General features: G+C 50.0%; 1 protein-coding gene across 2 annotated transcripts in view; it reads left to right on the plus strand.

The window, feature by feature from the left end:
* The window catches only part of xrn2 (5'-3' exoribonuclease 2), a 31,035-nt gene that overhangs the window by 8,939 nt on the left and 9,825 nt on the right, over positions 1-12,271 (plus strand). For both annotated transcript variants that reach the window (XM_060041778.1, XM_060041779.1), the window contains 12 exons: positions 743-834; positions 2,674-2,809; positions 4,750-4,857; positions 5,079-5,168; positions 5,507-5,579; positions 6,392-6,475; positions 6,841-6,938; positions 7,362-7,441; positions 7,534-7,590; positions 7,689-7,757; positions 8,135-8,275; positions 11,739-11,854. In XM_060041778.1, the coding sequence (XP_059897761.1) occupies positions 743-834; positions 2,674-2,809; positions 4,750-4,857; positions 5,079-5,168; positions 5,507-5,579; positions 6,392-6,475; positions 6,841-6,938; positions 7,362-7,441; positions 7,534-7,590; positions 7,689-7,757; positions 8,135-8,275; positions 11,739-11,854 (1,144 nt within the window). The remainder of the gene's footprint in view (positions 1-742; positions 835-2,673; positions 2,810-4,749; positions 4,858-5,078; positions 5,169-5,506; positions 5,580-6,391; positions 6,476-6,840; positions 6,939-7,361; positions 7,442-7,533; positions 7,591-7,688; positions 7,758-8,134; positions 8,276-11,738; positions 11,855-12,271) is intronic.

The following is a 12,271-nucleotide window of genomic DNA, read 5'->3' on the forward strand; positions in this document are numbered from 1 at the left end:
GGCCACACCCCCTTGTGGATCATGTGACCAGGCCACGCCTTCTTTACTCCAGTGTCACCTAGTTAATCATGTGGGCTTGTTCTTAACAACTAGTTATTCCACGGAATGAATGGCTTGTGTTTTTTTTGTACATGGATCTATTTTCCCCGAGCCTGGATGCTCTGCGTTGCGCTGAAAGTGTTTATTTCTCGGGGCACTTCAGGGCCCGAGGAAAATCTTTTCACTGATGTCCCGAAGCTTGTAGAGTACTTGTCTACCAAGCTGTTGTCGTGCCCTCCCCTCCCTCTGTCCCTAAACACGCAGGCGACAATAGCATCTCCTTATTAGCACATGAATGATCACACACCCCCCCCCCCCAATGGTCCTTGAAAGATTTAAACAGGAAAATGATTGCCTGTATATTTACTCAAAAGGATGCATTGCTGTACCACAAAAAAACTACTTTATTCACACATGGTCCAGTACTTCTGTGTGTGTGTGTGTGTGTGTGTGTGTGTGGAAATTCATTGAGATTAAAACTTCTTTTACAAGAACGACCTGGCCAAGAAGGCAGCGGATAGAATAAACACAATCAACTGGCACATACATTCTTACTAACCACACTCGGCACCAGTCAATGTACAGTACAAGATTATGGTCATGACTGTCTGTCTGAAAAAAAAAAAAAAAAACATAAGCAGTTGCATTTTCCAAGAGTACCGTGTGTGTGTTGGCCCTGCGCTCACTGTGTGCTCCGTGACAGGCGGGGGGGCCCAGTGGGGCCCAGGACGCCCGGGGTGTGAAGAGGAAGGCAGAGGACAGCGACAGCGAGCCGGAGCCCGAGGACGTGGTCAGGTGAGACCTCCACCCTGTGGTGTAGCCCTGGTCCAGCTGAGCAGGCTCAGCCTCCACCCTGTGGTGTAGAGCCTGGTCCAGCTGAGCAGGCTCAGCCTCCACCCTGTGGTGTAGAGCCTGGTCCAGCTGAGCAGGCTCAGCCTCCACCCTGTGGTGGAGCGTGTGACTCTACAAAGATTTACTTGTGGGATGGAGCTGATGCCAGCAACACCATCACCCCTACCAATGCACCATCACTTCCACATTACAAAGCCAACACCTCACCCTACCAACCCCACCCTATAACCCCATCACCACCCTATAACCCCATCAGCCCCCTATAACCCCATCACCCCCCCTATAACCCCATCACCCCCCTATAACCCCATCACCCCCCTATAACCCCATCACCCCCCTATAACCCCATCACCCCCCCTATAACCCCGTCAGCCCCCTATAACCCCGTCAGCCCCCTATAACCCCGTCAGCCCCCTGTAACCCCGTCAGCCCCCTATAACCCCGTCAGCCCCCTGTAACCCCGTCAGCCCCCTGTAACCCCGTCAGCCCCCTGTAACCCCGTCAGCCCCCTGTAACCCCATCACCCCCCTATAACCCCGTCGCCCCCCTATAACCCCGTCGCCCCCCTATAACCCCATCACCACCCTATAACCCCATCACCACCCCCCTCTACCACTATAACACCAACAGGCCTCCACCAACACCACCCCCCTCTGCCACTACCAGTCCCCAACCACCACCCCTGATGCACCACCACCTCCTCCACCCTCCTGATTAACACACGGCGTCTCTGTGAATATATCCCCCACCCAAGCTGCTAAACCCCCGCTGCTCGCTTGGTATTCACGGAGCTCTCCGTGCCGGAGCCGGCCTCCTCCCGCGGGGACGTTGGCACAGATGCCGCGACGCCTCCATTATGCACGCGGCGCCGCTCTGTAAACGGCGTCTCGCGGGGACGGCCTCCCGGCGGTCGCGCCCACACTCGGTTTCTCTGGAGTCGGGCAGAGGGGGGGGGGGGGGCATCTGGAGGGAAGAGAAGATGGGGACGGGAGATGTGGTCGGTTGGAGAGCTAACGCCACCGCCGCGTTGAGCAGCTGCTGCAGCATAGCCTTCGTAGCGTGGGATGGTGGGCAGAACCCTCCCCTGTGATGGTGTCATGTCCCTCAGACTGGGGGGACGGCTGGAAGCATGTCCCTCTGTCCTCGTGTCCCTCTGTCCTCGTGTCCCTCTGTCCTCGTGTCCCTCTGTCCTCGTGTCCCTCTGTCCTCGTGTCCCCCTGTCCTCGTGTCCCCCTGTCCTCGTGTCCCCCTGTCCTCGTGTCCCTCTGTCCTCGTGTCCCCCTGTCCTCGTGTCCCCCTGTCCTCGTGTCCCCCTGTCCTCGTGTCCCCCTGTCCTCGTGTCCCTCTGTCCTCGTGTCCCTCTGTCCTCGTGTCCCTCTGTCCTCGTGTCCCTCTGTCCTCGTGTCCCTCTGTCCTCGTGTCCCTCTGTCCTCGTGTCCCTCTGTCCTCGTGTCCCTCTGTCCTCGTGTCCCTCTGTCCTCGTGTCCCTCTGTCCTCGTGTCCCTCTGTCCTCGTGTCCCCCTGTCCTCGTGTCCCTCTGTCCTCGTGTCCCTCTGTCCTCGTGTCCCTCTGTCCTCGTGTCCCTCTGTCCTCGTGTCCCCCTGTCCTCGTGTCCCCCTGTCCTCGTGTCCTCGTGTCCCTCGTCCCTCTGTCCTCGTGTCCCCCTGTCCTCGTGTCCTCGTGTCCCTCGTCCCTCTGTCCTCGTGTCCCTCTGTCCTCGTGTCCCTCTGTCCTCGTGTCCCTCTGTCCTCATGTCCCTCTGTCCTTGCCCCCCCCCCCCAGGTTGTGGGAGGACGGTTGGAAGCAGCGCTACTACAAGACCAAGTTTGACGTGGACTCCACGGACGAGGACTTCAAGAAGAAGGTGGTCCGCTCCTACGTCGAGGGGCTGTGTTGGGTGCTACGGTACTACTACCAGGTAAGAGACCCCCCCCCCCCCCCCACATGCACATCAGGTCCCCTTCATGGGGGGCCCCCCTCTCCACCCTACGACTAAGACTAAACAAACATTATTATCACATGATCTGAGTGAGGAAGACCAACCGCTTGGTTTCAAAGTGGCTCAGAACCAAACCTGTGTTATTGCGCCGTTATCCATCGATCCTTTTTAATTTAACGATGATTAAGATGTTGTTTTTTTAATATAATGCAACAAATGGTTAAATGAACGAACATGGCCAAGTACGTGTTTAAATGATTTCAGTCCAGGCCAGTCCACGCGCGGACGTAGCTACAAGTTATCGCGTCCGAGCTGTGAAGCACATCTGCATCCACTAATCCATCTCTGCTCTAATTGAGTTACAATTCTGAAGCACCGCGCAATTAAGCCTCCCTGATGCGCCGCCGGGATCCATCCCATAATAATCAATATGCAGGAGCAGATACTGTATTGATCCCGGTCTCCCGGCGGAGGTAACGAGGCCGGCTGTGCTCTCCACTAGAGGCGGGGAGTATTATGGGATGTCTGGGGGGGATTTGCGGTAGTTAATTGTGATCGGTGTGTTGAGCTCAGACCACATGCCCCGGCAAAGCCAGTCCCGCGGGGCCGTTGTGTTCTGCATGTATTACCCTCCGCTCTGGTGCAGCGTTCACGCTGCTGCCGCCCAGTACAACACGCCAGTTAGAGGCACTAACCCCCCCCCTCCGCTCTGGTGCAGCGTTCACGCTGCTGCCGCCCAGTACAACACGCCAGTTAGAGGCACTAACCCCCCCCCCCCCCCCCCCCCCCTCCGCTCTGGTGCAGCGTTCACGCTGCTGCCGCCCAGTACAACACGCCAGTTAGAGGCACTAACCCCACACCATCCCGCCGGGCGCCGTTCAGCCCACACCGCCTCCCACCGCACCCTCCGGGGGCACACGCGTGCACGCACATACACATAAATGGACAAACACACTGGCATGCATACACAGACGTGCACGTCAATGCACCCTTCATGCACCTGTACAGACGCGCGTATACACAAAGACATCGCGATCAAGCACACGTGCACACAAACTCAAAGACGGACATGCACGTACACATGGCGGTCACAAACAAAAGTAAGGTGTGTGTGTGCGTGATCGGTTGAAACACTGGAGTTTCATTTAAAAGTCTTAACACTAAATAAGTGGAGCAGTGTTCATGGTTGGATCAGGTCATTGGTTTGCCGGATCCCGACCCTCCAGATGTCTCTGTGTGGTAGATCGCGGGGGGGGGGGGGGGGGGGGGAACGGCTTGGTTTTTGGTGTCGGTAGGCAGCGCTGCAGTTTCACTCGTAATGATCCAACTCCCAACGCTGAAACGACTCGTAAAAAAGGTGTTCTTTGAAATGTAGATGTTGGCGCCGCAGTTGAATAATGGGAGCGCTGTAATGTATTCAAATGTCAGCCATGGTGGGGGAGTCTGATGAGATTCAAGTCTCTGCGCGGGCTGGAGTGCAACTTGTCTGGTAAAGGGCAGCGGGAGGGTTACCCCGCACACTCCCCCCGCCTGCTGCACGGGTATTTCGGGCTCGCTTCGGGATTCACGCTGATTTCGGCGAATAGTTGTTCAGTGGGGTTATTCCTTTTTTTGGCTGAGGCGAAAAATTCTCTGCTCAGCTGTTTTCCGATTCTTCTTTTTTTTTTTATTGGCTTACACACTTGGGTACAGACAGGAAAACTGCTTTAGAAAAAATACTGAATAGTATGAGCTCTTAAAATGGGTTGAGCAATATAACAAAAAATGAAAGAATGAAGTCCATTCAATTTGTATTTCACAAGTTTAATGGTAAACTTCCTGTGAATATGTCCTGTTTTGTAATGTGATTCTTCTGCAGCAAAACTCTTCTACTATAGAGCAGGTCAGACTGGGATAAACAACTCTGTATGTTCCCTCAGGGCTGTGCCTCATGGAAGTGGTACTTCCCGTTCCACTACGCTCCCTTCGCCTCCGACTTCAAAGACATCAAGGGCATGTTCTCAGACTTCGAGAAGGACACCAAGCCGGTAAGACTTCCGTCTCCTCGCCGCCACATGAGTGACTGGTCCTCATGTTCTAACGTGGTTAATGTTGTCAAAGTATAGATAGTGACTATAATTCTGCAGATATCTCTGCTTTATTCGATTACTTGTGATGACCCACAAATAATAATTCAGGAGTAGAAAAGGTGCTTTTATTGGAGTGCTCTAACCTCGCGCTCTTATTTTTGGGACTCTTATTTTTGCAGTTCAAGCCCCTGGAGCAATTGATGGGAGTGTTTCCTGCCGCCAGCGGTAACTTCCTGCCAGAGACATGGCGGGAGCTCATGTCCAGTCCTGTGAGTCTGAACCCGTCATCCCTGTCTGAATATGAACCGTTACACTGGAGTGAATGATGACGTGAGGCCTTAACTAGACCTGTCGTTGAGAGGACCTCGCCACTGCCTGGTGTCAGATCCTCTCCTTCAGCTGCCCAGAGGGGAAGGCTGTCTGAAGACGGTTACGATGAAACGCTATGCTTTAACGATTATTTTTGGTTATGCGTGTACTTTTATTGAGTATATGCACTATATTTGTACAGGGTCCTTGGGCACCTTGAAAGGCGCTTTTAAAATAAAATGTATTATTATAATTCTGTTCAAATGTCTCATCGAGTCGTCTTCGGGTGTCCCGACAGGAATCCGCCATCATCGACTTCTACCCAGATGACTTCGCCATCGATCTGAACGGGAAGAAGTACGCTTGGCAAGGTGTGTCTCGGTCTCACTTCCAGTCCTACCTCTTTCTCTTAGCTCTGTGTCCAGTAGCTAGGCTTTGTTCAGTCTGACCTTCCAGCCCAACCTGGCAAGTCACGTGATGGTACACTTGTAAGGACCCTGCATGTCACTGGTAGGACTCACGAGTGACCTTACAGGGACTTACAAGTGTGAATCACGTGCAAGTCTCACGGAAGTCTCTTGTATGTCCCTGTAAGTCACGTGAAAGTATCCTAGAACTCGCTTGTATGTCACATACAAGTCTCCCGTAATTCACTTGTAGGCCTCCCTTAATTCATCTGTAAGTCCCCTGTAAGCCTGTATGTGTGAGCCTGTATGTGGGAGCCTGTATGTGTGAGCCTGTATGTGGGAGCCTGTATGTGGGAGCCTGTATGTGGGAGCCTGTATGTGGGAGCCTGTATGTGGGAGCCTGTATGTGGGAGCCTGTATGTGTGAGCCTGTATGTGTGAGCCTGTATGTGGGAGCCTGTATGTGGGAGCCTGTATGTGTGAGCCTGTATGTGTGAGCCTGTATGTGTGAGCCTGTATGTGTGAGCCTGTATGTGTGAGCCTGTATGTGTGAGCCTGTATGTGTGAGCCTGTATGTGTGAGCCTGTATGTGTGAGCCTGTATGTGTGAGCCTGTATGTGTGAGCCTGTATGTGTGAGCCTGTATGTGTGAGCCTGTATGCGGGAGCCTGTATGCGGGAGCCTGTATGCGGGAGCCTGTATGTGTGAGCCTGTATGTGTGAGCCTGTATGTGTGAGCCTGTATGTTGGCCTAAGCCCGTCTGGTGGTCTTGTTGCAGGTGTTGCTCTGCTACCGTTTGTGGACGAGCGCAGGCTGAGGGCGGCTCTGGGCGACGTCTACCCTGACCTCTCCACGGAGGAAGGTAAGACCAATGGCGGGGGGGGACTCATACCGGTCGACCAATGGCAGGGGGGGACTCACACCGGTCGACCAATGGCAGGGGGGGACTCATACCGGTCGACCAATGGCAGGGGGGGACTCATACCGGTCGACCAATGGCAGGGGGGGACTCATACCGGTCGACCAATGGCTAGGGGGGGGGACTCATACCGGTCGACCAATGGCAGGGAGGGACTCATACCGGTCGACCAATGGCTAGAGGGGACTCGTACCGGTGGACCAATAGCAAGGAGTGACCGTTCGATGGACCAATAGTCAAGATCAATGAAATGTTTTTAATTGTGTGTTTTTATTGTGGTCCGATCCCTCGTCCTCTCCGTCCTCCAGAGAGGAGGAACAGCCTGGGCAGTGATCTGCTGTTCGTCAAGAAGAGCCACCCCCTCTGTGACTTCATCAGGGAGCTGTACCTGGCAGAATCTCAAGAGGTACACACACACACGCGCGCACACGCACACGCACACGCGCGCGCGCCTCACACTCGGAGGGCTGATCGGCTACCCCTCTCCTGTCCATTAGAATTAAAACCAACCCATTGGCCGGGATTAGGAAGAGGTATTGACCCAGAATGCACTTGGGATTTCATTTTGACAAGGCTGCAAATGTGAAGATCTTAAATAGGACATCTTGGCAATAACTTACTTTACATTTAATCTTTTCTACATTGGGAGCTTTATTAGTTCATCCTTTTTTTTTTTTTTTTACATTTTTGCAATTTTTTTGGATTGTAAAGATGTTTGAGTGAGTCTGCATAGGGGTGGGTCCGGGTTGGTAGTAATGGTTAACCCTCGTGTGGGAGGGACTACCACAGACTGGGCGGTCATCTGTTTCTGAACCCCCTCCTCCCCCAGGCCACCCAGATGCCAGCCGAGCTCTGCCATGGAATCCAGGGGATGCTGACCCTCGATGCGGACCCCATCCTCCCAGACAAGTGAGAACCCCCTCTGCTCCAGCCCCTCCACACAGACCCCTCCCTGGTCCTGGCTTTGACTCTGACCTCTGACCCTTTAACCCCTCCCCCAGGCCCGTTGAGTCTCCCATCCCGTCGCTCCGTGACATCATGACCAACAGCGCCATTGGGTAAGAGCTGCTTGGGATCTACTTCCTGTTGACACTCTGTGATCTACGGCGCAGTCTTTGGCTCGGACCTGAACCCTCTCAATCTTTCCTTATTTCAGGGTGAAGTTTCTGGATCCCCAGTTTGAGGGAGACCATGTGTTCAAGGCCATCGTCCTTCCTAAAGCAAAGTGAGTCCCTCTTCCTTTCTGTCCCCCCTGAAGATTGATTTATTGATTTATTGATTTATTGTAATTGACGACACCTTATAGTATTTGAATCAGTTTAATTGATATTTCTTAATATGATTTTGTATTGTACTTGATGACTGCTTATAGTCATTTATTGATTTTGTAAATGATGAATCATTATAGTTATTGATGAATCGTTATTGATGAATCCTTATCATTATTGATAAATCATTATAGTTATTGGTGAATCATTCTAGTTATTAATGAATCCTTATCATTATTGATGAATCCTTATCAGTATTGATTATTTCTTGCTTGATGAATCCTTAAAGTCGTGTATGAGTGCATCTTGACCGGGCTCTGTGTCTGTGTCCCAGGATGCCGGCCAAGGTCCTGAAGCCCGGGGACTGGGAGGCAGGGAACCGCAACTCGAACCGCGGCAACTGGAGGCCCCAGCTGGGCTTCAACCCCAACCGACAGCAGGCCCACCTCAACCAGTCGGCCCACAGGAGCCTGGGGTGAGTGGCCCGCCCCGACCGGTGGCTCATAGCAGAGCTATGAGCCGCTTCAGCGTGACCTCCGGTCGCTCGGCGGGGAGTTTAGCAAGAGAGGGAAGCGATTAAAGGTTGTCTCAGCGATGTTGGGGGACGTTTCTTCTGTGGTGTTTGAAGCGAGTTCCTGAACAAACCGAGCCAGCTCGGCCCTCCCTTCGTGTTTTGGGCATCCAGTTTAAAACTATCATGAACGCAGCGCAAAACCCCACAACACACCCCCCTTGTCCGTGATTGGTTGGAATACTATTTATTTTGAGTGGTTGGTAGTACTATTTGTTTTCGTGTACGATCTCGGGGCGTAGGCTGCCTACGGAGACGCAGGGTTTTAACGGCCTGCTTACGGGCGGGCAGCTAACGCATCGGGAGGAAGGATCAGATGAATGGGATCATTTTTGTTCCGGCCTAGCATCGCTGATGCAACCTTTTAAGAAACCCAATTAAAGATGGCGAAGAAAGAGGCAGAAAGTAAAGATGAAACTGGATACATTACCCAAGTTGGTCCTTCACATTGGTTGTGGTTATTGAGGTCCCCCTTCACTGTAAAGCACTTTGTGACTTCAAAAGCGATATATGAATGTAAAGTTAATTTCATGACAATTTGTTAAAGGATTGGGATAAGTAAGATGGTAGAGTCAAAAGATTTCACTGATATTCTAAGGATTTAATTAAACATATTATCGTTAAGAATGACGCAGTTATTAGATTTCCCTGGTTACTTCAGTCAGTGCTTTCAGATCTGGCTGAATCAATTCATTCATTGAAGCGGTTATGTTTTTACATTGAATGCGTTTGAACTAGGGCTGCAACTAACGATTATTTTAATAATCGATTAATCGGTCTAATACTTTTTCTATGAATTGGATAAAAAAAAACGTTTATAATTGCCGCATCTTTATTTAAAAACTCAACATTACTTCAAATTCACAGTGCAGACTGAAGTGTAAAAACACCAGGTTATTGCTCAAACGTCCCGAAACTATTAAAAGTAATATTAAATGATAAAAAAAAAACATGACACTAAAACAACATACAATGTATGATATACATTTATATCTACACAGTATATAAGGGATGTCCATGTTTGACCGGTTAACCGGTTACATCTTTATCCGGTACTAACGGTTAAAAAGAAAATGAATCATCTTCATTTCTCTCAGATGATAGGATCGTTAATTTTTATTGATATTGATACCATTTTCGTGACTCCTTAACGATCCAAGTCTTTATTGATACTTTTCTATTTTTTCTATTTTATTGAAATATAACTTGTATTATTGCTTTAATTGCTGATACGATCATCATAGCTCAAGATAGGTTAAAACGGTCATAATTCCATCTTTACTATCTATTTTATATTGCTGGGAAAACAAGTTTTCGCCAAAATCTAATTTCTTCTTTTTTGTGTCGCATTTGAACACATCAATCATATTACTGAGCCGACCTGAACACATAACATTTGACACTGTTTGCTACTGTTTTTTTTAAGCTAACTAGCTCTATATCCTGCCGGTTTTCACATGGATTTACAAACAGGATTACTATTTTTTTAACTGTCTGGACTTCCCACACCTTCCGGTTGTGTGATTACTACCGCTGCTTTGAATGACTGTTGGTGCACGCGGTGCCGACTCTGAGCCCGTCTGCACCACGTCTGCAGCAGCAGCAGCTGACAGTTTTCGGTTGGACTAGACGGATACTGAGTTGAAGGAGTTTTTTTTAACCCAAAGACAGTGAAGGTACAACACTCTATATAGGCCTACTGTCCAGTGTTAAGATATGACCAATATACAAGCTGTGGTCGCTCTCACTAAAGCTCGCTGTGGGCGTGCATGAACCATGAACCAACCTGTAACCTGCTGGCTGTAAACAGTGCTGCGCCTACGAGTGACTTATTAATCGCGCAACTCAACGAATCGATGACCAAATTCGTTGCCAACGCTTTTAGTAATCGATTTCTATTGATTCGTTGTTGCAGCCCTAGTTTGAAATGTCACAACGTAAATGACAGCCACGACTCAGCCATACACGAGTCTGAGGACCAATCAACTCTAATACCATGCTCCACTGAGCCTGTTGTCTCATCCCGTAAAGACGGGTGTTTAAATGTCACATCACCTAGATTCTAAACTGTGGCATTAACACCAAACTCTGTGTAGCAGGCTAAACCTGCCTGGGGTTGCCTAGGGTGGACGCCACAGTAAGTGAGGCTAAACGTGGACAGATTAGACTCCGGTGAGTTAGGCTTAACGTGTTCAGGTTAGACTCCACAGTTAGTGAGGCTTAACGTGTTCAGGTTAGACTCCACAGTTAGTGAGGCTAAACGACCTCGGGGTGTACACCACAGTGAGTGAAGCCGTTTCCTGTCGGGATGCAGAGAAGTGTTCTGGGTTTGGACTCTGCTGTCCAATGGGGAGCGAGGAAAACATTTGAATTCATACCCATCTGTGATTATGCAGTGCAGTCGTGCAGACGTTGATATTATCATCAAGGAAGCAGAATAATTGCACATCTGGCTCAGACCAACGCGCGTTAAACAATCAATTATGCACGGGGTTTGAAGGAAAAGTACAAGAATAATGTGTTCCGTTTGTTCCCCTCGTTAAGGGAGTCTTTAATCCGCTAAATCAGACGTTAGTTGCCTGAGGGGCGGTACTGCAGGTGTAACGCGCACCTGCAGAAAAAGAACGCTTCTGATAAGGATCACCGTATAACTGTACAGACAGACCTCAACCGTAGTCATACAGGCACTAACGCTTGCTGTACGTCCTGGTACTCAATGTACTTATTGTAGGTTGGACGTCCTGGCACTTAAAAATGGTACTAAAAATAGTACTGCGTGTTGTCTAGCATCTTATCCTAGCTATCTTTGCTGTATACGAGAAAGGGGTTAACATAGCGAAGGTTAGTGCTTGGGCCTTGGTTCGATGAACATCCTTACTCTACCGTCGGCGATATATTGTTTCTTTCTTCTGACTAAATATACATATTTTAGGTTAAGATTGTTTACTTTAGTTTTGTCAAATGTTGACTATTTCCGATTAACTTATTTGTGGAAGCCTGTAGCTCAATCATTTAACATCATTTAATCTGACGATTACCACTTTATCGTTCATGCAACGATTAACTTGACCCCATCAACATCTCGTCTTGTTTAATTAAACGAAGACAATCTGAATGTAAACCAATGCAACGTTTAAAGGGCCCCCTTATTGATTCACCACCAGGTGGGATTATCCATTACGCACTAATGTCCCCTATAGTGACCTCAGATGGGATGGTCCACCCACACGTGTGAAAGCAGAGCCAAGTGGACCGTACCAACTGCTGGGCCGCCCTAGGGAGCTGTCTGGTTTTTATAGTCTGGTAGTTTATAGAAAAGTGTTGAGTGTTTGTGTTGTAACTCGACGTGTTTTTGGTCCTCCTGCAGACACACCATGGGCCGCCCTCATGGAGGTCAGTACAGCAACGCCCCCCCACCGGGAAACTACCAGGACAAGTACCGCTCACAGCCCTACAGGGGCGGCAGCCAGCCCTCCTACCACCGTGAGACCCCCTCTCCTAATGACCTCTCTGCACTGTCTAACCCCCACCTGCTCCTTAATGACCTCTCTGTACTGTCTAACCCCAACCTCCTAATGACCTCTCTGCACTGTCTAACCCCCACCTGCTCCTTAATGACCTGTCCCTGTACTGTCTAACCCCTACCTGCTCCTTAATGACCTGTCTCTGTACTGTCTAACCCCCACCTGCTCCTTAATGACCTGTCTCTGTACTGTCTAACCCCTACCTGCTCCTTAATGACCTGTCTCTGTACTGTCTAACCCCTACCTGCTCCTTAATGACCTGTCTCTGTACTGTCTAACCCCTACCTGCTCCTTAATGACCTGTCTCTGTACTGTCTAACCCCTACCTGCTCCTTAATGACCTGTCTCTGTACTGTCTAACCCCTACCTGCTCCTT

Source organism: Gadus macrocephalus, chromosome 21 (genome assembly GCF_031168955.1).
Source record: "Gadus macrocephalus chromosome 21, ASM3116895v1".
Lineage (NCBI taxonomy): Eukaryota > Metazoa > Chordata > Actinopteri > Gadiformes > Gadidae > Gadus > Gadus macrocephalus.